The sequence below is a fragment of the Sinocyclocheilus anshuiensis genome, unplaced genomic scaffold (genome assembly GCF_001515605.1).
Source record: "Sinocyclocheilus anshuiensis isolate Anshui unplaced genomic scaffold, SAMN03320099.WGS_v1.1 scaffold850, whole genome shotgun sequence".
In the NCBI taxonomy this organism is placed as follows: Eukaryota; Metazoa; Chordata; class Actinopteri; order Cypriniformes; family Cyprinidae; genus Sinocyclocheilus; species Sinocyclocheilus anshuiensis.
Window position 1 is genome coordinate 45,109 of NW_015537937.1, and position 23,719 is coordinate 68,827.

The window sequence follows — 23,719 nt, forward strand, 5'->3', positions numbered from 1 at the left end:
TGTACGTCATTGATTACGTTGCATGAGTGCCCACTTCTGGCGGAACCCTTGGAATGGGCTGAACTGGAACGTCCTAAGCCCTTGATCACTTAGAATCAGCTATGGAGTTGGTTTACTGTTTACATTTACATTTAGTTATTTAGCAGACGCTTTTATCTTATTCTATAAGACAGATATATATATAATATATATATTTTCTATATTCTGTTATATTCTTTTTTTTGTTTGTTTGTTTACGTTTCCCCTTACGAATTTGTTTGGTGCAGCATTCTATATGTATACAGATATGCTTGGGCTGTTATAAATGTAAAAAAAACAAATAATTTATATATTATAGTTGTTTGGGGTGGGGATAAATTAAATGCGATCTGCGATGACATCATAGTCGTGTTGCATTGTGGTGTATAGAGCGGCCTGAAGTGTGCATATGAAGCAGATTCGCTCCCTCGGTCAAAATCGAAGGGTCGAGGGTATGTCCATGTAAACTTCCCTCGTCCACTTGACGAAGTGGAACGCACTTCAAAATGACGGTGGGGATTCCCCCGAGGGTAAGTGCTTAGGGAAGTTCGCGAGTGCGTGTCTAAAAGTGAACTGGAATGCAGCCCAAGGCCGATTTGCGTCACCGCGGCGTGACGAAGGCTGACGTATTTCTAAAGCCATTTCCCAAGAAAATGAAGTGTACATCTGATGGACACTTCACACCCTACCATATCCCAGAATCACTTGCGTGCAGATGATGGAATTTATATTCAAAGAACACGAAATCGAGGGGTCGAGGGTATGTCCATGTAAATTTCCCTCGTCCACTTCACGAAGTGGAACGCACTTCAAAATGGCGGCAGGGATTCCCCCGAGGGGAAGTGCTTAGGGAAGTTTGCGAGTGCGTGTCTAAAAGTGAACTGGAACGCAGCCCATGTAAAATTTATGTAAGTTCAACTTTTAAAAAACGTGTCTCGAGACTTTATGGTGGTGTTTCTGCATCACAGAAAAATCCCATGTTTTTAAATGAAAAAAGTGCTATTTGTGATTGATTTTCCATCCTTTCTATTCAGCTATACATACATACATGATGCTGTTTTGTTTCAAATTTTTTAAGCAACGTAATTAATATTATATGGTTTATAAACATTATTTTAAACACTATGCACTTTTTTCAAAGACAGTCCTGTTATTTTATTGCTTTGAAGAAACGTGCATTAGTAATATTTTGCTCGATGCGCCCTCTTGTGGCCTCAGGAGAGAAGCCAAAAGTTTTTTCCTCCTAACAGCTTTTTTGAGTATTTGAATATTGATAATATTTTAATACAAAATTCGAATTTAGTTTTTCAGCCATTTTGACAGCCCTAACACACACCTCCTCCTGTGACTCTGTTTCTCTGCGATTTGTTCCTGTAGTTCATGTCTATAACGCTCCTTTTTCCTCTGCAGTGTGCCCTCCAGACCCACTGCACCTGACAAACAAAATCAGCCATGTCAGAAGCCTGAGCCTTAAAATCAGTTCAATGGATGAATATCCTGTCATCATTTACATTTCCCAAACTGTATGACTTTCTTTCTTCCGCAGAACAAAAAAGAAAGATTTGGAGGACATTGGGAACCTACTTTTTTGGAAACTATTTTCGTGCCCACTGAATTCCATTGTATGGAAAAAACACTGTTCCACAGTTTTGGAATGACAGTTTGCGATGGTGAATAAATGATGACAGAATTTAAATTTTTGGGTGAAGTATTCCTTTAAAATCAAATCAGAATTATTCTCCATGGAATGAAGCAATGAAACATCACTTCTACAGTTATTAAGCCAATCAGAGCAGTAAAAAGGACCTCTAACCAATCAGAATCATGATACTAAACTCATACCTATTAAAAGTCCTGTGGTGCAAACTGTGTCCCGACTGGCCACAGATACAGATCTTTCATTGGCTTGGGTCACAACGGATGTCGACATTCTACGACAATGAAGTGAACAACAGTGAAGGAAAAGAGATGAACGTGGGTGAGATCTATCCTGCCATTTAAAACAGCCAGTTTGCCAATACTGTAAATCTAATCAGTGTATGCATCTTTTACCTGTTTCTGTGCTGTAGTTTGCTTGTTTGATGTCCTGTGTCTGTGAACAATTCCCCTCTGCTTATGAGAAAAAGAGAGACAGAGATAAAGATGATACTGTTAATATATATGCATAAATTATATAAATAATTATATATGTGAATAAAAAATTCAGAATCAGCCCATAGAGAATAAAATGGGTTCAAGAGTCACCAGTTGTAAACATCTTTCCCTCTGTCTCTGTCCTCACCTGTTTGCTGTCCTGGTGTCTCTCTCTCTCTGATGTCGCCTCCCTTGCAAAAGCATGAGTTCTTCTTCACTGCAGTCTTCCTCAGAGCTACACACACCCCATCCCAGCCCACACACCTCTGTAAGGGTGGCCACATCCCTCACACGGACCGTCTGAAAAAGTGAGCGGGAGAGATTTGCCCTTATAAAACAGTACTTTGGCAGAATCATGGTACAGTAATAATATCAGAGAGTAATATCATGGTAATGTATGGTACACTAGCAGGTGATGTGGCTTTTCTAATGAAGTAGTTCAGAAGAAGTTGGAAGGGATGGTGGGGAGTTGGGTAGCGTCAAAAACGCCATTGTGCCATGTAGTAAAACATGGTAATACAATAGTAATTTTTAGTAAGTGTAACAAACATTGCATTAAATATAATCATATTGTATCAGAATACTCAGCTGTTCGACATGACAGCAAATATAACAGATATGAAAGTGACAGACACAGAAGTGAAATCTCAACCTCACAAAACTGAGGTACAGTACAGAAGGAGGGAAACAGCAATAATCATGCTTTAGACCCAATAATAGCGTACCCTGGGTATTCGTCTTCTCTCTGGAACTGTGTGAATGTCACCAGCTTCCCTGTGATCTTTCTGCAAGAGACACAAAGATAGTGAGTAATAAAGATTCTGGGTCTGTATAAAGGGTTCTATTGTGTTTGAACTGGTTTTGCCATTGTGTCTCACCTCTGCCTTGTATTTCCTGTAATCATTCCTGAGTTCCTCTTGCAGTTTGTGTTTCTTTCTCTCATATTCCTCTCCGAGTTGCAAACTTACTCCATCTACATAATGAAATTTCACATACACACCTTTAAAACCAGGTATCCATATAACAGAAATTAATTTACAACCATATTAAATTGCAAACAAAGCTGTACCTTGCTGGCTTGTGCGTGGAGGGATGTTCTCTTTCTGGAGAACGTGGCCTGTCCGCCTCTGATACATTAATATTTAACAACATTAAAATGAAAACCAGTCACACACATTCTCTTTATCCCCATCATTAACTCTCTCTCACCCTCATCTCCATGTAAGGGGGCTCCTGTTCCAGACTTGCCTTCTCCTCGGCTATCTTCGATTTCTGATCTTCCAGAAACTTCTCCAATACCTCATCCATCTGGAACACATACAAAATATTAATGCAAAGCAGATCAAACATAAACTGCAGTTCTACAGCACCACCTGTAGATACATATTATTTTACATAATACCAGGAACACTTTACAGTAAGGTCCCATTATTTAATGTTAGTTAGTGCATGCACTAAAGTTAACTAACAACAAGCAATAAAGTTTTGGTTACACTTTTTTATTTTAAGGTGTCCTTGTTACAGTGTAATTATACATTTAAGTTCTGAGTAATTTTATTTATGTATTTACTGTATGGTTAGGGTTAGGATTATGGTTTGGCTTAGGGTTACTTGCATGTGTAATTATGCATAATTTATTGTTATTACAAAAGTAAGTGCATGTAATGTGTAACAAGGACACATTCAAATAAAGTGTTACCACAGTTTTTACAGTATTTGTTAATCTTTGTTATTTAATAATATTGATTAATACAACTTCTGCTTTTAATATGGCTTTAGAAGTAGTTTTTGTAGTTAACCAATGTTAACAACTGGAAACTGTAGTGTTACCACAATATCTATTATGTATCTTTATTTATAGGTGCAAAAAAATAGTTCGTTTTTACAGTGAAAATAAGAGAAAAGAAAATAAAACACAATAAGCAAGCAATACATAAAACAAGTGGTATATGCAACAAATTTGACCTTTTCTAACTTAATATTTTTCAGACATTTTAGGTGAGGTGTCCAAATAACTTACTTATGAACCACCCTTACAAACAATTACCACGCTAACCGTTTATGCCTCCACACCATGACAAAAGTGCACGTTACACACCTCTCTGAATTCCTTCTGGTGTTAAACTCAGTTTAATCTTCTCTGAACACATCTGATCTTCCACTACACAAAACAATCATTTCATTTACTGAAGTGCGTTGTTTATTTACTAAATCTAAGGTGTTATCTGATACAAACTCTATTCTCGAACTAATAATCTCAACAGAAAATGTAGCCTACTGTCCTGGTTTCTTTGGGTAAAGGTAATAAATGTGTCATCTGATATCTGGATCTGTTCATAGCTTGGAAATAATCAATGTTTTAAATGAACTGTATATTTATCCAATATGTTAATCGGTTCATAATCTGATCTCTTGTAAAGTCACAAGTGAACAGAAACAGAGCTCCGCTAATATTGCTCTCTTCCAGTCTTCCTGTCTTTCACTTCCTCTCTTCCTCTCTTCCGCTATTCCTCTTTTCGTCTCGCAGCTGCTGATTTATATAACGCATGGATAGGCAGAAGCGGAAAAGGCTGCTCGGTCGTGACGTTTTGGGGCCATGGGTTTAAAATTGAGGTTTTAAAAATAAATAAAAAGTAAATCAATTAAATTTCGCTCTGTTCATTTCACAAAATTAGGTATTATTGTGTAAAAATTATCATGTGTTTTTCTTCGGAAAATAAACTCATTATGTATGTTCTCAATTGTTTGTTCAATGTTTAAAATGCATCACAGGAGAATTCTGTCTTTTTTTTCCTGAACATTTCCTCTACATTACATTTATGTATTATGGCGTTCTGTAATGGAGATTACATTTTAAACATTTTTTTGGGGGTGGGGGGGAGACAAATAACTAATTAGTCTAACAAGACATAAGTCATACTCTTTATGAACATTGTTTGCATAATTCAACAAAATTGATGATTTATTGGAAATTACTTATAATAGGAAAATTCTCTTTAAAGATGACAAGTAATTCTGTCATTTTTCTGAAGGTTAAGAACATTTCCTCCACATAGCATTTTGTAAATTGCGATTTAGACTATTTTCAGATATGGCCAACTTCATTTCAAAACTAGTTTTACTATTTTGTGTACGTTTTATACTATACTTATTGCATAATTAGGCAAAAATACTGATTGAAAAGGATGCACAGTTAAAGGATTACATTTACAACAGCCTATTCACTTTTTGTAAATCACATGATCTGTTTTGGTAAAAAAAAAAATATATAATTATCTCAACTATTTAATAATTTAATTTATAAATATTAGATCATATTATAATAAACAATATTATTTGCTATATAACTTAACATTATATCTTTTTTTTCAGCCTGTGGTCGTCTTCTATGAGAAAGAGAAAGAAACAATGTATGAAACAGTTGTATGTTTATGTATCTAAAACAACTGCAGTTTATTCTTACGCCCATGTAAAGATTGCTGAAGTAAATAAACACAACACAACCTTTGGCCTTCTTTGTATTGTGGTTATTGTAGTTTTGTTAAAGTCACTTTTGATATTTTATCGTATGAGTCGTCCCAGTCGGTAGTAAACAAATATTGCATTTTGTAAATAAAAGAAAATCCAAACATTTTTGTATAATATTAGAATACGTTTTAATCTTTTTTTTTTTTTTTAAATAATGTCGTTAGAAGACCTCTAGACCTGTGACGGTTAAGAACTTCATCTCCCAGCATGCCTTGCGCTACCCATAGGGTCACATTGTGTTACAGAACCGCTTCCGTGTTGTGTTTGTTACTGGAAAACAGAAACTGCGTGAGGTGACATAATTTTCTCTCGCCCGTGACTGAGTAGACAGCGATGCTTTTGTAAACCGCTGCGTCAGAAGAGATATTAGATTGGGCTATGTCGTTGATTCCGGGCTCAAAGCAGAAGGACAAGCGCATTTTATGCGGGATGTGCCCGGACCCGCAGTGCCAGGCGAAGCTCTTCTTCCCCGCACACACCTCCATGAGCATCGAGTGCACTGAATGCGGCCAGAGACACGAGCAGAAGAACCTCGCGAATGTGGAGGAAGTGACTGACCCAGATGTAGTGCTTCATAATTTGCTGAGAAATGCTTTGCTGGGTGTGCCAGGCCCTCCTAAAAAGGGCTCCGAGCTGGTGAAAGTGATGGGACTGTCCAACTATCACTGCAAGCTGCTGTCTCCCATCCTCACCCGCTATGGCATGGACAAACAGACAGGCACTGCCAAACTCTTGAAGGAAATGAACCAGGGAGAGATCTTTGACTGCTCGCTTCTTGGGGACCGTGCTTTTCTCATCGAGCAAGAGCATGTGTCCACTGTTGGGTATGGACGGGACCGGTCAGGGAGCTTGATCTACCTGCATGACACTTTGGAGGAGATCAAGAAAGCAAACTTGAATAGAGAGTGTCTTATTCCCGTGCACGTGGATGGAGACGGTCACTGCCTGGTCCATGCTGTGTCCAGAGCGTTAGTTGGACGTGAGCTCTTCTGGCATGCCCTTCGAGAAAACCTAAAACTCAATTTCAAGCAGAACCTCGACTGCTATAAAACCCTTTTCCAAGACTTTATAGATGCCGCAGAATGGGAAGACATCATTAATGAGTGTGACCCATTGTTTGTCCCTCCAGAAGGCGTTCCCTTGGGGCTTAGGAACATTCACATATTCGGCCTGGCGAATGTACTGCACAGACCCATAATCCTGTTGGACTCCCTGAGTGGCATGCGCAGCTCGGGCGATTACTCCGCCACCTTCCTGCCAGGCCTGGTTCCAGAGGAGCAGTGCCGAGGAAAAGATGGCACTCTGAACAAGCCCATCTGCATCGCCTGGAGTAGCTCTGGCAGAAATCACTATCTACCCCTGGTGGGCATCAAGGGCTTGACTTTGCCCTGTTTACCTGCTGCACTGCTCCCGAAAGCATGGGGTGTTCCTCAAGAGCTGATTCGCAAATACGTGAGCTTGGACTCCAACGGAAGCTGTGTGATCAGTGGCGACCGGAGCCTGCAGGATAAGTACCTGCTGCGGCTCGTAGGCGTGATGGAGGATGTCTTCATGGACAAGCACGGCATCCACCCCGCTCTAGTCGCCGATGTCCACCAGTATATATACCGACGCACTGGAGTGATTGGCGTGCAGCCGGAGGAGGTGACGGAAGCGGCTAAGAAATCCGTTCAGGAGGGTCGTCTCCATCGCTGCCTTGTCTGCAACGCGCTTTCAGAGCTCCACGTCCCAGCAGAGTGGCTCATACCGGGAGGGAAACTCTACAACTTGGCCAAGTCGACTCACGGTATGCTGCGGGTGGACAAGAACTACAGCTTTCCTTTAAATAGTTTGGTTTGTTCCTATAACCCAGAAAAAGATGTGCTGGTGCCCGACTACAAACTCAGCTCACTCACGGCCTGCACCTGGTGTCACGGTACTTCAGTGCGACGCGTTCATGGCGACGGCACCGTCGTCTATTTGGATGGAGACCGTACCAACACTCGCTCACAGGGTGGAAAGTGTGGCTGCGGGTTTAAACACTTCTGGGAGGGGAAGGAGTACGACAATCTTCCTGAAGCCTTTCCCATAACTCTGGAGTGGGGGGGCCGTGTTGTGCGAGAGACCGTTTATTGGTTCCAGTACGAAATGGATCCGACGCTCAACAGCAATGTTTACGACGTGACGATGCGACTTGTCACGAAGCACTTCCCCGGAGAGTTTGGCAGTGAGATTCTAGTCCAAAAAGTGGTGAACACCATCTTGCATCACACCGCCAAGAGGAGCCAAGATGAATACAATCCAGTTGCCATCGAAGGTGCTCATATGCAGGATGGGAGAGATGGGAGCGAATCAGTCGCTCACCCTCCTACTAAAATCATCCTGACGGGACAGAAGGGCAAAACCCTGCATAAAGAAGAGCTGGTGATGAGCAAAACCGAGAGGGTCTTGCAGCATAGCATCAGCGAGCAGGCGGCCTTGTCCCAGCGCCGTAGCACAGACCGCTTGCGCCAGCAAGATCCTCGCCCATCATCTCCTTCCTCTTCATCATCCTCTGCTCCTCCCACACCCACCAAAGTGCCACCCACCAGTGGAGAGAAGAAGATACGTGTAACGACCAGCGACGGGCGGCAGGCCATGCTTACGCTGCAACCGCACACCACCTATGGTGAGCTCCAAAACTCCATCGTCCAGGTCTTCAACTTGTCGCCCGGACAGCTGTGCATCCGACACGGCTTCCCACCCAGAGAGCTGCCCCCGCCGCGTCCCGAGGACCAGAACCAGCCCGTGGCGCTTCAGCATGGCGACCGCATCTCTGTGGAAGCGCTGAAAGAGAGCTCGCCCGATACTCACATGACCCAGACGCACTCTCACACACCTCAAACGCACGCTCACTCTGACCCACGACTCAGCCGCACCAGTAGCAGGGAACTTCAGGACAACATTGACCTTGAGATGTCATCACTGTGTCTCCTGGCAGCACTTATGGGTAAGACACACCCACCTGTTATAGATCTGCTTTATGAGGAGACTGTGGACAGGATCGGCACAGGAACAGTTTCTTTCCTCAGGCAATCCATCTCATGAACACTTAACAATAATCGTGGAACACACAACACTAGTATACATTATTTATTTAACACACATACTTATTTACATTTCAAATTTGCACATATCATACCTGTACATACAAAATTGTCTATATTATATATTGTGTTTTTGCTTTTTTGTACATTGTCTATTTTGTCTATTTTTATATTATTCTTTTTATTATGTGTCCTGTCTTGTCAATGTCATTCTGTTGCACTGTGGAGCTTCTGTCACTAAAACAAATTCCTTGTATGTGTAAACATACCTGGCAATAAAGCTCATTCTGATTCTAAACGATGTGTGTAAGAAATGTCTAATTAATTTGTTTTCTCTTCTCCTCTCTCTTGTTCTTTTTCTCTCAGGTGAAGATGTCTGGTCATATGCCAAGAAACTGCCTCACCTGTTCCAACAAGGAGGAGTCTTTTACAATATTGTGAAGAAAGACATGGGTAATCTCTCTTTTTTTTCACTTTCTCACACACAATTTGAATTGGTTTTTCAAAATTTATAATTGTGCTTGGCACAACAAAGACTGTATGTGTTGCCCAAAAGCATTTGCAGTAACACTGTATTGTGAGGGTGGGATTTGAGAACCGCTTCTTATTTAGAACTGTTTTTATTTTCTTAAAAATACAGAATAGTTTTCACAATTTGTGGTGTGGAAGTGGCCCTCTGTTAATCCAGACTTTTGTTTGCTCTGCCACTGCTTGAGAGAGGCAATGCAGTGGAGTTAAATATAATTTAATTTAGATTAACTGTACATGCCCAGTAGTCAGAGAAAAGTGGTGAAAAGCTACTATTTTGTGATTTTAAATGAGGATTTTTTAATTTAATATAATTTAACTTTTTCTTTACAAATTAGACTATTAGTTTAACAATTGAGTTAAAAGTTGAATTGAAAAATTAACACATTTCAGAATGTCTTAGTGTTTGGTTTGTCCCTCTTTTTGCTTTAATGTAGCTCAAGCAGTAGAGTTGCAAGGGTGTATGTTTGATTCCCAGGGAATGCAAGAAAAATGATAAATGTGTACCTTGATTGCAGTGTAAGTCGCTTTGGATAAATGTAAATGTTTGATGACAGCAGGACTCAAGCTGCATAAACTGATGATCATGTTTCCCAGCATGAAATAAACTTGTGCTTCACTAGATTAAAGAACATCTAACCTTCCGATTCTGAGTTCAACTGGTCATTGTCACAAACATATTTAATTTAATGTGACCTAGAAATAATCTGAAATATTTCTTTTTCCAACTTATTTTTTTTAAAGGGGTCATATGATGCTTTTTTAAAGATCATTATTTTGTGTATTTGGTGTAACAGAATATGTTGACATGCTTTAATGTTCAAAAAACACATTATTTTTCAAATACTGTACATTATTGTAGGTCCTCTATGCCCCGCCTCTCTCAAACGCTTAGTTTTCTACAAAGTCCCTCCTTCCGACAAGCGCAGTCTAAAACAAATGTATGATGATATGCCTACTAAGCCCAAAATATATTTGATTGCTTTTTCTGGTTTTATGTCTTTTCTTTTTTTTTATAATGCATTATATACATATATATATATATATATATATATATATATATATATTCAGTGAATATTGTTATAACTATTTAGGAATATTGTTAACATTTGTAAAATGAAATTGACAATATGAAAACTTATTAAATTGATTGTATCATCCACCTCTACGCAGACAATGAGAAACTGTGCTAATAATCTCTATTTCTGTGTTAAGGTCTGTTGGACGGGAAGCACTGCACACTGCCCCATTTGTCGGGCAAGACGTTTGTGTTCAATGCTGCGGAGGGGCGTTTGGAGCTGTGTGTGGACACAGCCGGTCATTTTCCATTGGGCCCTGATGTGGAGGAGCTCGTCCAGGAGGCCCTTTCCCAACTCCGCTCAGACGCAGCCTCCCATAGCCACGAGGGAAGCCCCGCCCACGGCCTGCGATTGGGCGCCGGCGGTGCAGTACGCAAGAAAGAGCAGACCGTCATGGCCTTCCAGGGCAAAGGTCACTCATTGGGTTCCGCCCCTCCAGAACACCAACCAATCAGGCGGCAGCACAGCAGCGGCATCGATCTCAGTAACAGCGCTCGCGGTGAAGAGATAACGTTGTCAGGGGAGGAGTTGGTGCGCGTGGCCCCGGGCATGCTCACTTTACGCGAGGGCCCTGGTTTGGGGCTGGAGCCTGCCGTTATCGAGGCCCAACGGCAGCGTCTGCAGGAGATGGTCTCAAACATACAGGCGTCTATGGACAAACACTTGCGCCAGCACGCTGCAGCAAGGCATGATGTGAAGGAAGAAGAGGCTCCTGACAAACAGGAGGATATGGAAAGTCACGGTGCGGAGCCTCCCAGCACCTTTGAACCCATGGACCAATCTTGATACTTCATTATCCGTATAGCAGAGTGAGCTTCCTGGCATTACACACATACACACACTGTGATTCAACTAACAAATAATGGTGCAGCCGATTTACTGACATATGCATCTTTTGAGTGTGAAACGCATTCGTTAAATATTCTCGAAGTCTTAAGATGTGAAATTTGGAGTGATTATTACAGGAATTGAGTGTCGGCTTTCATTCACCTAAATATAAACATGGTGCACACTGATTTAAAGAGACAGTTCAACTAAAATTGAACATACTGTTATTAATTTACTCACTGTCATGTCATTCCAAACCAATGCCTTTTTTTCTTATTCTGTGGAACACAAAAAAGATATTTTGACTGTTTCTGTCCATATAATAAAAGTCAGTGGGGTCCAAAAAAACAGACCCAAATGTCGTCTTTTGTGTTTTGCAGAAGAAAAAAAAGTCAGAATGACATGAGGGTGAGTAAATGTTGACAGAAGTTTCATTTTTGGTTGAACTATCCCTTTAAGATCACCCTTGAGCTTTGCTAGTATCCACAGTACTTAAATAATCAAAGTGCACTTTGACCCTCATTGCTGGGTTCATGGCTTTCTTACCAACTTAATAATTCACAATCCAATTTGAAACACTGACTGTCTCACTGAGTCCAAACTTCAGCCCTGCGTCTGTGTGCACTTAGTAGGTAACAGGGTCTCCTTGATCATATGTTTGTGTCCTCAACACAGTTCTGACCTGTGGAACAAACAGGGCTTCTCTACCCACAATTCATTGCTGTCTATCCAAAGAGCACTACGCGGTAAAAGCCTGGAAACGAGTTCCAGCAGGATTTCACGTTTACTTCATCGTCCCACTACACACTTAGAGCACAGAAACCTCTCTCAACAGATCAGCATGGAGTATCCATACATCTGAGAACGAGTTTCTGTTTTGTAATCTCAGATTGGCCTTCTCAGCGTTGCCTTTAGTGTGGCCCAGGCTTGTTATTTGGTTTTGTTGTACCGTTTTGCATGTCCTTTCTTCTATAAACACTGTTCAGTACAAGACAATTCATACACTTAGTATCGGAATGTAATGTACTAGATTCTGGCAAAATCTTCTCTTAGAAAATCTTAACAGAAAGTAGCCGAGTGGGTGATATTTTCAGGATATTCTGATTCAGCGCTGTAGTAATATTGTTACCTTACCTGTGTGTTAGGCCATACTAATATGCTGAAGTAGAGGGCAATGTGCATCAAGGACGGTTTAAGTGTTTTCTTTTGAGTTCAGAAAAAAAACGATATCCACATCCTGTTCTAGACAGATTTTTCTTGTCACCTTGGCAACTGATTCATATAAACCAAAAAAAAAGTTTACAGTTAAACGGATTAATAGAGCTGTTAAGCTTTGTGCTTCAGTCACTGGGTAGAGCATAAAACAGATGGAAAATCCTAGAGATTGTGTTGAACTCATATCTATTGAAACTTTGCTGAGCTGTTCTATTTAGCCCGGTGTTGCCAAAAACAGGTGGTCGAACCTGTTGTTAACAGCCTTAATGAGTCTTTTACCCTCCCCTGCTCTGATCTGCAGTGTTTGTGCGTGACACACTTCCGTATGACAGAGGATCTGTTCTGAGAAGGATAAACTGGAGAATTGGAACGAGGCCTGACTTTGGTCCAAGGCCGAGCATGATGATGTTGGAGGCTTGATGAGCTTTTGATTTTAAAAGATTGGTTTTTGATTTTTAAGTCGACAACATCTATACCAGAGCACTTTTCTGTGTGGACGTGTTTATTAGCTCTTGAACATAATTGATATTGTTGGTGTAAAGAGCAGCACAAAAGAAATGTTTTACTGCTTCATGTAACAGACTCAAGCGCAGGTTGTTTCTCTGTGACTGCTGCCCTCCTGATATATTATATTCCAGTGTACAATAGTGGTATATATTGTATTATACTTTCATCTGTACAGATATTGAATCTGTTTTTTTTCCCTTCTGGATTGTTTCTCCTCTGTTTTTCAATAAAATAGTTGGATGATTCTACGCAGCTGAGGAATCTGCTGTTTGCATGCTTGATTACTTTTCAGCCTAACAACAATAAAGTTATTCCATCTGTATGAAACGATGTGATCGCTGTTTCTGAATCACTTTCTAACGCAGTTTTCTATTATCACTAATATATAGGTCACTAATGGACCACATCAATGTGAATTAGTGGTAATACTACTAGGCCTTTAAGATTTTATGTTAACATTTAATTTTATGTTAACATTTAATTTCATGCTAAAATGAAATAATGAACAATGCTTTCTATCTTGAGTGATGTTAAATTAAAAAAACTTGGGGTTAGTAAGACTGTTTTTTTTTTGTAAGAAGTCTTCTTTGCTCGCCAAGACTATTTTTTAATCTAAAATTTAGTAAAAACCATAATATTGTGATATTAAATTAAAATTTTAAATACCTTCTCTATTGTAATACATTAAAATGTAACTTATTTCTGTTATTAAAAAAACCCTATATTTTTAGCATCATTACTCAAGTCTTCAGAGTCACATGATCTTTCAGAAATAATTATATTATGTTGATGTGGTGGTCAAGAAACATTTCTTATTATCACTTGAAAACAGTTGCGCCGCTTAATGTAAAAAAAAAAAAAAATCAGGATTCTATAATGAACAAAATTAACAGCATTTACTTGACATATAAATGTCTTGGAACATTATAAATGCCTTTACTGACATTTTGATCAATTTAATGAATGCTTGCTTAATAATAGAAGTAATTACTTAAAAAAAATTTGCTGTGTATGCTAATAAATTTTTTAGATTTTTGGTTGTAAAAATAAATGTAACATTAAAGGTCCCATGGCATGAAAATTTCACTTTATGAGGTTTTTTAACATTAATATGAGTTCCCCTAGCCTGCCTATGGTCCCCCAGTGGCTAGAAATGGCGATAGGTGTAAACCGAGCCCTGGGTATCCTGCTTTGCCTTTGAGAAAATTAAAGCTAAAATGGCCCAATCTGGAATCTTCCCTTTATGTCGTCATACGGGGAAAGGTAATGTTCTTTTTAGCAACATCATATGACCCCTTTAATGTTTTACGAATGTGAAGTAAATAGTACATGTATTGATATTAACTTCAGTAAATTCTGTAGAAAATTGGTCATTGTTAGTTCATGCAACATAATGCATTCACAAATTGAAACTAATTGTACTGCATTACCAAATTAGTGTTGATATTTTTCTCCTAGTTAAGCTTGATGAAGTGATGATGATTATAGTCAGGCTGTAAATTACAAAATTGACTTTTCATTTCATTAAATTTTGCAGCTGTATGCCAATGTCCTCTAAATACAAGCTAAAAAGCCCATCAAAAATTAAGGGTAAACACCATAATTTAACAGTATTCATACCATAAAAAATTACAAACTTGGAAAAAATAAATTAACAATATTAATAGTTTAGTTTAGATAGTTTGTGGTATGTTATGGTCTGAGGTGTGGTTGAAATTACATTGATATATCATTTTTATGTAATGTACAGAATAAAAAAAAACATTCAGGGTCAAATAAACAAAACAAAAATAAACGTTGCTCTTAAAATGGAAATCTAAATGTACACTCCATAATATTCTATAGTACTTCCACTGTAAATGGATTTCTGTAAGCACATTTTTTTCTGTGTTTTTATAAATTGTAATACATCAAAATAATTTTCTCTGGTAATCAACTTATATAAGACTCTTTAGTAGATGTACTTTTTTGGGTTGATATTAACTTTGGCAACACTAGCATTTTAATATAAACATTGCATATATATATACACACATACATACACACACACACATTTATAAACTAACAACAATTTTTCATTGTAGTCTTTCTGCATTATTAGTCAAAACAGATACATATATTCAAAATTTAAATACGTTCATAGGCGAAGAGTGTGATATTTCCAATCAAAATCACAATATTTACATAGGGCAGTAATAGTAAAGATTCCTGATATCAGTTGCAGGCTCAGTGCCACGAACTGGCTATGAAGTTACTGAGGCCCCAAACTAATCAGGACACTGAACTTCTGTTTTCTCTCCAAATCTGAAGGAGTTGCATACAGACTGAACTTTGGTGTCATACTGTCCTAGTTTCTGCTGTTCTGTGACCCATTTAGAAGAGAAAGGTGGAGCTCTAGGGTTAGATCCATCAGTCAGGATGAAACGCAGGACTGATGGAGCCAATCGAACGTACAGCATGTCCGTCACTACGTCGACGAGAGAGCAGTCGCTGAAGTAATCGAGGTGAACCCGATACTCCTGACAGAGACGCTCGCCACGGCAGTTTCAGAGAGCGCCCTCTAGAAATACAAACATCAGCCATCACACAACACCACAAAAACAAATCAGAGTTGCACAATATCACAATACTCACCTAGAACAGCCACTCCGATCATTAGACGACGCTTGCGTGAAGTTTTGCGATGCCTGAGTCACAATGGGCCTCAACGGCTCCTGCTTCTGCACACATATACACATTTATTACACTTTAACATATAAATGTTAGATTCTTCAAAAAAAACATTGTTTTAAGACAGGTACTTATACAGTGGGTACGGAAAGTATTCAGACCCCCTTAAATTTTTCACTCTTTGTTATATTGCAGCCATTTGCTAAAATCATTTAAGTTAATTTGTAGTGTGCCAGTAGGAAATATTAATTTGAGGTTTCCCATTTGTTTTTAATGTTCCAAGCTTCTTGGAGAAATTTTTATCTATATTTAGGATACCTCAGTTTGCAAATGATAATGTCCTACTGGCACACTAAAGCAAACAATAGAAATAAATCATCTTAAAATGAATGTTGTAGAAACAAATGGTGTAGAAATCCTTTCTAGACGACAAGAAGCTGTTATAGCAGCAATGGGAGCACCAACCTCCTAGTAACCCTTATGGAAAAGAAGTGTGCTTAAATTAAAATAAAAAATTATTGCAGATATAATATTAATGAAATAATAATTTCCGTGCCTAACAACGTCCCTTAGCTGTTATAAATTCACTGTAAACCACGGCTTCTTGGGGCTTATTGCTTTATTCTTCTACCAATCAATGTAGTTCCTCAGAAACAGTTGTGGTTCCAACAAAGTGGTTGCCGAGCAACACACAGAAGTAAACAAAGGTGTATGTTTGTAGTGTTTTTACAACAGCTTTGAACGCGGGTCAACCAATCAGAATCAAGGACCGGAACTATCCGTTTTATAAGTACAATTAAATCATGTTTTACTAATCTTTTGTAAAGTACTTGATTATAATGTAACTGTAGTGTATTTTTTGATATTATATTTAAAGTTAATATATTTTAAATTTACTAATCTTCAAGTTTATCATTACAAATGTGCATTTAGAACATGATTTAGAAACATATTTAAGATTATACCATTCAAGTTTCGATAGAAATTACTTAAAAATATATTTTAGTTTACCAAAAATACTTGCCAGCACATTTTGCAGTACACCATTTTTCAAAGACAACAGAAGTATGCAATTACATAAAAACAAGTCCTACTTATAAGGCACTATTAAGTTCAAATAATTGTGTTTAATATAAATTTAAACTATAAATCATTTTCATATAATTGCATATAACTTGCTATTAACTGTCAAAAAACATAACATTCAGTTTGCCCCTAAGTATATTATTTTAAACTATATTATATCCTGAATGAGTACTCTTTTTAAAAGTGTGCTACAGTATACTTTTCACAAAGGGAACACATGGTTTTGAAATGAAATACACAGCATGTGTGTGCTTTAGGCCATGTAGTGTATCATTTGTGCATTATACGTGTTCGTATGCATGAGCACCGTAGTGAAGCAGGCTGTGGGAAGGTATCCTTCCTTTCCGTTCTGAAGTCGGGCGTAACACCAGTCGGCATTCTCCTGATACAGAAGCAACACCACCTCACCGGCACGGACACACAGCTCTTCATCACAGTCTGCACTGTAGTCTGCCGTCACAACCACCTCACACACACACAAACATATTTTATCTTCACCATTGGCTCTGTAGTTTAAACCACTGTATATGATGCTGCAGCTCAAAAGAGAAAATGTGTTACCATTTCTCCTTGGTGCTTGAATATCACTCTCTTCCGACAAACTGAAAGATTTAATCATTTTGCTATAATATTTGTAAATTTAACAGAAATTATATAAAAAGTGAGCAAGAAAAGATGACTAACCTTGAGGTGAGAGAACAGTGGTGAACACCTCAAACTCTTCATGGCTCTGTGTGTAGATTTGCTGCATGATGAAGTCAGACAGCACACAAACTGCAAGAAGAACGGAGACACTTTATTCAGAATCACTGCTGTTGCTAAATCTTCTCCCCACTTTAAATACTCTCTTTTACGCACACACATTACAAGATCTTAGTTAGGTGCTTTTCTAGGAAACATCAGCACTCTTAAATCTATTTAAATCTGTTCCACTTCAGTTAACTGTTTAAATGCTGCAGGTCTTAGCCCTGGCCAGCCAATCACACGCTTCTAAAAGGCAACTCTATGCACTTAGAGAAATTCACTCTCACCATTAACAAAACACTACACATCCTACACCAAGTTCTTTAACAAAACAGGTAACTACATAGAAAAATTTCTGTACGTCAAAAAACAAACAAACAAGAAAATTGTTAATATTTTCATATTTCATATATTTTATTAGTCAACAGTAAGAAATATCTGAACAGGTATTCTGATCTCATAATATTGCACACCATAATCTATATACTCTATTAAATTCAGTTTTGAATGTTTCTAGCTCCATTTCAAATAAAATCACTTGTGTGGAGATGATTAATATGAGTGAGATACAAGCCCACATTCATAGAGAAAATATGACGACATCTGTATTTATTAATATTTCTATCATTTTCAGAACTTAAAATCCTATAAGGGTTCCTCACTTCAGATGAACATTTCAGGATGAATCCATTATGCATTAATCAATTTTAATTCATAACTGATTTAAGAAATAAAAACAACTCAAATGAAAAACAATGTTTCTTAATAGACTGAGTCTAATCCTGATTCTTAAATAAAACTAATTTAAATCCAACCCGCCTAAATCACTCTGATTAACAAACCAGCCTTAACAGTAAGAGTGAATGGAGAGTATGCATACTCTGTGTGTGTGTCTGTGTGTGTGTGTGTGTGTGTGTGTGTGTGTGTGTGTGTGTGTGTGTGTGTAGGGTGGTTTAAATATATTACCATGAAAATTATGTTTAAACATGTTGACAACACATGAAATGCATGTATGTGTCATATTTAGATAGGTGTGCAGAATGCAGTATCTTGATGGTGAGTGTGTTACTGTCTGTGCTTTTCTTGCTCAGGACAGTTACATCACTGAAAGGATTAAAGGTCAGTGAGGTCAGAGTGTTGAGATCAGTGTCTCTGCTTACATAATGAAATCAGCACAGCTAATTAGAGGCTGTGCTTCTGAGAACCCCGTCAATGTGTTCAAACGTCCTTTAGTTTTCTCTTCAGTAGAGCTTCATGGATGCTGCAAACAGAGCGGTCAGATCCTCATCAGTGTGAGCTCGAGAAGACCGTTTAGTTACACGCTCCTGTCAAACATACACAAACAAACTCAGTTAATCTCTCTGAAATCATTTTAACACACTATATAATGTGATATTAACTGGTAAGCATTGGAGCATTGCATTTTAAGCTGGGGCTATTAAACATGAATATAGTACCATATTAATGTATGTACATACTTTGTTATGATGCTAAAATCGTGAAGTCATTAAATTAAGCATTAATGATATAGCTTGTGCATTGCATTTTAATTATACTTCATTCAATTTAATGTTAGGGACCATAAAAATTTGCTTCTCAATTGTATCTTTGGTTGAAATTTAGCATATATTTTGTTTGTTTTTTCTGAAGAATTAGTTTGAGATTAAACAATAACTGGCAGAGCCACAGTTAAATCCTCTGAATGACATAATTATGTAATAATTTAATATTTACTTTTATATATGTATTGTATATATGTGTGTAATACATTCATATATTATACTAATGTAACATTATTTATTATTTAAATATAACATCAACAATTAATATGAATTAATAATCATAAATATACAATTACAAATATTAAATAATAATTATAGTTATTATAGCTATTCTTTCTCTCTATTAAACAGTCACTTCAGCTGAAGGAGTTCAGCCCTTTAAACTGCCATATTTCTCTCATTCATTAAGCTGCTTGACGGAGCAGAATTTCAGCTTTCAGCAAAAAATGATCTCTGTAGCATTTTTAGTACAACGTCTTGTGATGTGATATGTTGACCTGAGGGATGGTGCCCTTCACCAAAGATGGAATGTCCTCTTTAGTGTAGCCAATTGCAGACAAGCCATCCTCCACTTCCAGGTCATACAGAAACGATCTGAGAGTGTTGCTCTCACACGGCCAGCATCATCTTTCTTGATGTTACTCACATCAGTACCTTATAAAGCACATACACAAACATTAACCATGATCAGTTAAATCATGCAATGTTTCAATATAGAACTATCTATAAAATGAACTACAGAAAATCGTCAATCAAAACATATAATCAATACATACTAAATACGTTTTACACAACAAACATTTAACGTGCCAAAACGGCAACACACATTAATACATTTCTTTAACAGCTTTTCTGTGACATATTTATACACTACTATGACATACAGTGTTGATATTTGACACAGTTTTGAGTTTAGCCTTTGATGAATTACCTAGTATTTGTGCTGCCTCCAGGTGGCGCTCAGGACACATATTTGCAGTGAAGGGCAAAAACAGCAGGTGAAGTAAGAACTACAGAGAGTCCATGAGGCTGAAAGAAAACGGCAAAGTAAAACTACAGCGTGAAAAACACTGGGAAACTGCCACAAAGAAAAAACTACTTTGAAATTGAAAAATCTATGTGTACCAGTACTAGTATTAGTATTACAATGTATCAGAGCATATATAATGTGTGATATTGCGTGCATTCATTTACACTGAACAAAATTATAAACACAACACTTTTGTTTTTGCCCCCATTTTTCATGAGCTGAACTCAAAGATCTAAGACTTTTTCTATGTACACAAAAGGCCTATTTCTCTCAAATATTGTTCACAAATCTGTCTAAATCTGTGTTAGTGAGCACTTCTCCTTTGCCGAGATAATCCATCCACCTCACAGGTGTGGCATATCAAGATGCTGATTAGACAGCATGATTATTGCACAGGTGTGCCTTAGGTTGGCCACAATAAAAGGCCACTCTAAAATGTGCAGTTTTATCACACAGCACAATGCCACAGATGTCGCAAGTTTTGAGGGAGCGTGCAATTGGCATGCTGACTGCAGGAATGTCCACCAGAGCTGTTGCCCGTGAATTGAATGTTCATTTCTCTACCATAAGCTGTCTCCAAAGGCATTTCAGAAAATTGGCAATACATCCAACCGGCCTCACAACCGCAGACCACGTGTAACCACACCAGCCCAGGACCTCCACATCCAGCAGTTATCACTCTAAAGTTTGGGGTCAATAAGATTTTTTTATTTTTTTATTTATTAAAGGTTCACCAAGGTCGAGATAAAAAATACAGTAAAAACAGTAATATTGTAGAGTATATTTTCAATTTAAAATAATTTTACAAATTTAAATAACTTTAAAATAATTGTACAATATTTTAAAATGTAATTTATTCCTGTGAACACAAAGCTACATTTTTGCAGTCATTACTGAGTCTGCAGTGTCACATGATCCTTCAGAAATCATTGTAATATGCTGATTTGGTGATTCAGAAACATTTCTTACTATTATCAATGATGAAAACCAATGTCGATTAATATTTAAAAATGTATTTACTTATTTACAAATACAAAAATAAAATAAAAATACCAAACTCTTAATACAAAAAAACTACACAATTCAGTAATAACACTGATTAAAGTTTCACCAAACTGAATATAACAAAACAGTCCTTATGTAATTTTGAATTTATTCAGTGAATGATTCAAATCAAGCCTAATCAAATTAACTGGATCATAAGAGTAATTTGTTATTGGCTACAATATTAATGTTGTACGTGTTTTGGCATTATTTCAGAGTACGTAGTCTTTTTTTATTTCATTCAGACTGCAGGTTCCTATTTTTTTTGATTTGGTGATAAAGAAATATTTCATATTTTTATTGTATTACAGGTGCATCTCAATAAATTAGAATGTCGTGGAAAAGTTCATTTATTTCAGTAATTCAACTCAAATTGTGAAACTCGTGTATTAAATAAATTCAATGCACACAGACTGAAGTAGTTTAAGTCTTTGGTTCTTTTAATTGTGATGATTTTGGCTCACATTTAACAAAAACCCACCAATTCACTATCTCAACAAATTAGAATATGGTGACATGCCAATCAGCTAATCAACTCAAAACACCTGCAAAGGTTTCCTGAGCCTTCAAAATGGTCTCTCAGTTTGGTTCACTAGGCTACACAATCATGGGGAAGACTGCTGATCTGACAGTTGTCCAGAAGACAATCATTGTCACCCTTCACAATGGAGGGTAAGCAGAGGCGGACAAAGTACACAACTCCATTACTTGAGTGAAAGTACAGATACTGCTGGTCTAATTTGTTGAGATAGTGAATTGGTGGGTTTTTGTTAAATGTGAGCCAAAATCATCACAATTAAAAGAACCAAAGACTTAAACTACTTCAGTCTGTGTGCATTGAATTTATTTAATACACGAGTTTCACAATTTGAGTTGAATTACTGAAATAAATGAACTTTTCCACGACATTCTAATTTATTGAGATGCACCTGTATATGTTATTATTATGGAAAACATGATACATTTTCCCAGGAATCTCTGATGAATAGAAAGTTCAAAAGAACGTTTATTTGAAATGGAAATCTATTGTAATAATATAATAAATGTCTTTTTTAAGAATTCTTAAAAAAAACAAAACTTACTGACACCAAATTTTTGAACAGTAGTGTAACAGTTTATATTTACCACTATATGATGTTCTACATTGTAGCCTTTATCCCTGTGAGTTTTGACATTCCCAGCAATGGGATATGACATTCCATGACTTGCACAAAGAAAATGAAAAGATAATTTGTGGAAATTATCTGATAAAATGTTTCTGCGAACCAGTTTTGGCCTTCAGGTCCTCAAAGTCAAAGATCGCCACTCCTGTGGTTTCACTCCCCGTTCCAGCCGTAGTAGGAACTTACGCATACACAGGCACACAAAATGTACATTAAAAAACTTATGTGTATAATGTATCAGCATATCTGCACTACTTTTTAAATGGTTGGTCTATGGCTAATGGTTGTTAATACTGAGAGAGACAGAAAGGGAAAAAATAAAAAGTAATATTGAGTTTGTCTTTGTACCAGCGATTAGTGGCTTCAGTGTGGCTGTGATGGGTTTTCCTTTTCCGATTGGTGCATTGGCAAAGTCTAGAAATTCTGCCTCTGGATGAGATGCATAGAGATTGGCTGCTTTACAGGTATCAATCACAGAGTCCCCGCCCACAGCAACATCCACATCAAAATGTCCTTTTTTGGCTAAATCAATCGCTGCTTTAAAGCTGTAAAGAGAAAAAGTTGCTGCTTTCACACACTTCTTTCACACTCTCAGACGCTTATATGGACATCAACTAAAACTGACAACAATCCGCACTTATTCTGTGCCATAGTTTCACCTTTTGCCTGTTGGTTCTACTCGCACATCCTCATAGATCTTGTATTTGACTCCATGTTTTGTCAGTAAGTCCAGCACTGCTCCAACCGGTGGCAGCTGAGACAAGGTCCTATCCGTCATCAGACACACATTACGTGCTCCCATATTCTGCAAATCTGATTATATCAGCCAAAACAGCAAACTTCACAACCAACAACCGACAACTTCAAAGCTAAACTGAAATCAACTGAAAAGGCACTTTCTGAGCAATATGCAATATTATGAGCAATAATAGAGTCTACTTAATCAGTTCAGTGCTTGCAAGTGGAGCACATACAAAAACATGAACAACATAAGGGTGAATAAATGATGATATAATTTAATTTTCAGGTGAAATATTCCTTAACCACGCCAATTTCTCTGGTAACTCCAGCTCCATATCTGATATTTGAACAAGCCATCTGAAACAGAACAAGAAGAATGAAAAGGATAACCACAATAATAATAATATTTATAATTATTTGAGTATAAAAATCTTTGACGTTATGATGTAATACCTGGATATTCAGACTCACAGTTATACTGACTGACTGACTGACTGACATTGATTAAGAAAAAAATGTTTCACTATAAATAACTGTAAATCATGTAACATGGCATAAAATAAAATATTTAACACTGTTTTAAAAAGTTATAAACAAGTGGTGAAACTATATTTCACAATGCATAACTATCGAATATTAAAGGGGTCATATGATGCGATTTAAATTTTTCCTTTCTCTTTGGAGGCCGCGCCGTTCTCAAGCACGCCGGCCGCCCGCCGTGTGTGACGCTGTGTGTTTCGTTGTGAAAGCGAAACTACTTTGTTTGGCCTTCCAAAAG

General features: G+C 37.6%; 2 protein-coding genes and 1 pseudogene across 7 annotated transcripts in view; 1 reads left to right on the forward strand and 2 right to left on the reverse strand.

Moving 5' to 3' along the window:
* Positions 1-4,650, reverse strand: part of cspp1b (centrosome and spindle pole associated protein 1b) — a 15,669-nt gene extending 11,019 nt beyond the window's left edge. For 2 of the 5 annotated variants that reach the window (XM_016448357.1, XM_016448323.1), the window contains exons 1-9: positions 4,250-4,650; positions 3,361-3,459; positions 3,221-3,278; positions 3,030-3,124; positions 2,877-2,936; positions 2,300-2,451; positions 2,071-2,130; positions 1,861-1,949; positions 1,355-1,451 (exon numbers count right to left, since the gene is read on the reverse strand). In XM_016448357.1, coding sequence (XP_016303843.1) covers positions 1,355-1,451; positions 1,861-1,949; positions 2,071-2,130; positions 2,300-2,451; positions 2,877-2,936; positions 3,030-3,124; positions 3,221-3,278; positions 3,361-3,459 — 710 coding nt within the window. In that variant the 5' untranslated portion in view covers positions 4,250-4,650. Of the gene's footprint in view, positions 1-1,354; positions 1,452-1,860; positions 1,950-2,070; positions 2,131-2,299; positions 2,452-2,876; positions 2,937-3,029; positions 3,125-3,220; positions 3,279-3,360; positions 3,460-4,171; positions 4,226-4,249 lie in introns of those variants that run through there. The other 3 variants (XM_016448331.1, XM_016448349.1, XM_016448341.1) reach the window with 3 other exon arrangements.
* A 1,255-nt stretch (positions 4,651-5,905) lies between these two features.
* LOC107659314 (deubiquitinating protein VCIP135-like) lies at positions 5,906-13,212 on the forward strand. Of its 2 annotated transcripts, XM_016448221.1 has the most exons (4): positions 5,906-8,647; positions 9,111-9,197; positions 10,488-11,160; positions 12,696-13,212. In XM_016448221.1, the coding sequence occupies exons 1-3, from the start codon at positions 6,058-6,060 to the stop codon at positions 11,135-11,137; spliced, it is 3,327 nt and encodes a 1,108-aa protein (XP_016303707.1). In that variant the 5' UTR covers positions 5,906-6,057; the 3' UTR covers positions 11,138-11,160; positions 12,696-13,212. The 2 variants fall into 2 exon arrangements, with proteins under 2 accessions (XP_016303707.1, XP_016303698.1); XM_016448212.1 differs by lacking the exon at positions 12,696-13,212 and having other exon boundaries at positions 10,488-11,398.
* Positions 13,213-18,642: 5,430 nt separating this feature from the next.
* The window catches only part of LOC107660178 (hydroxyacid-oxoacid transhydrogenase, mitochondrial-like), a 6,752-nt pseudogene continuing 1,675 nt past the window's right edge, over positions 18,643-23,719 (reverse strand).

Coding starts and splice junctions, on each gene's coding strand:
- LOC107659314 (XM_016448221.1), top strand. CDS start 6,058: ATGTCGTTGATTCCGGGCTCAAAGCAGAAGGACAAGCGCATTTTATGC. Junction 8,648..9,110: donor TCTCCTGGCAGCACTTATGG/GTAAGACACACC, acceptor TTTTTCTCTCAG/GTGAAGATGTCTGGTCATAT. Junction 9,198..10,487: donor TATTGTGAAGAAAGACATGG/GTAATCTCTCTT, acceptor TTCTGTGTTAAG/GTCTGTTGGACGGGAAGCAC.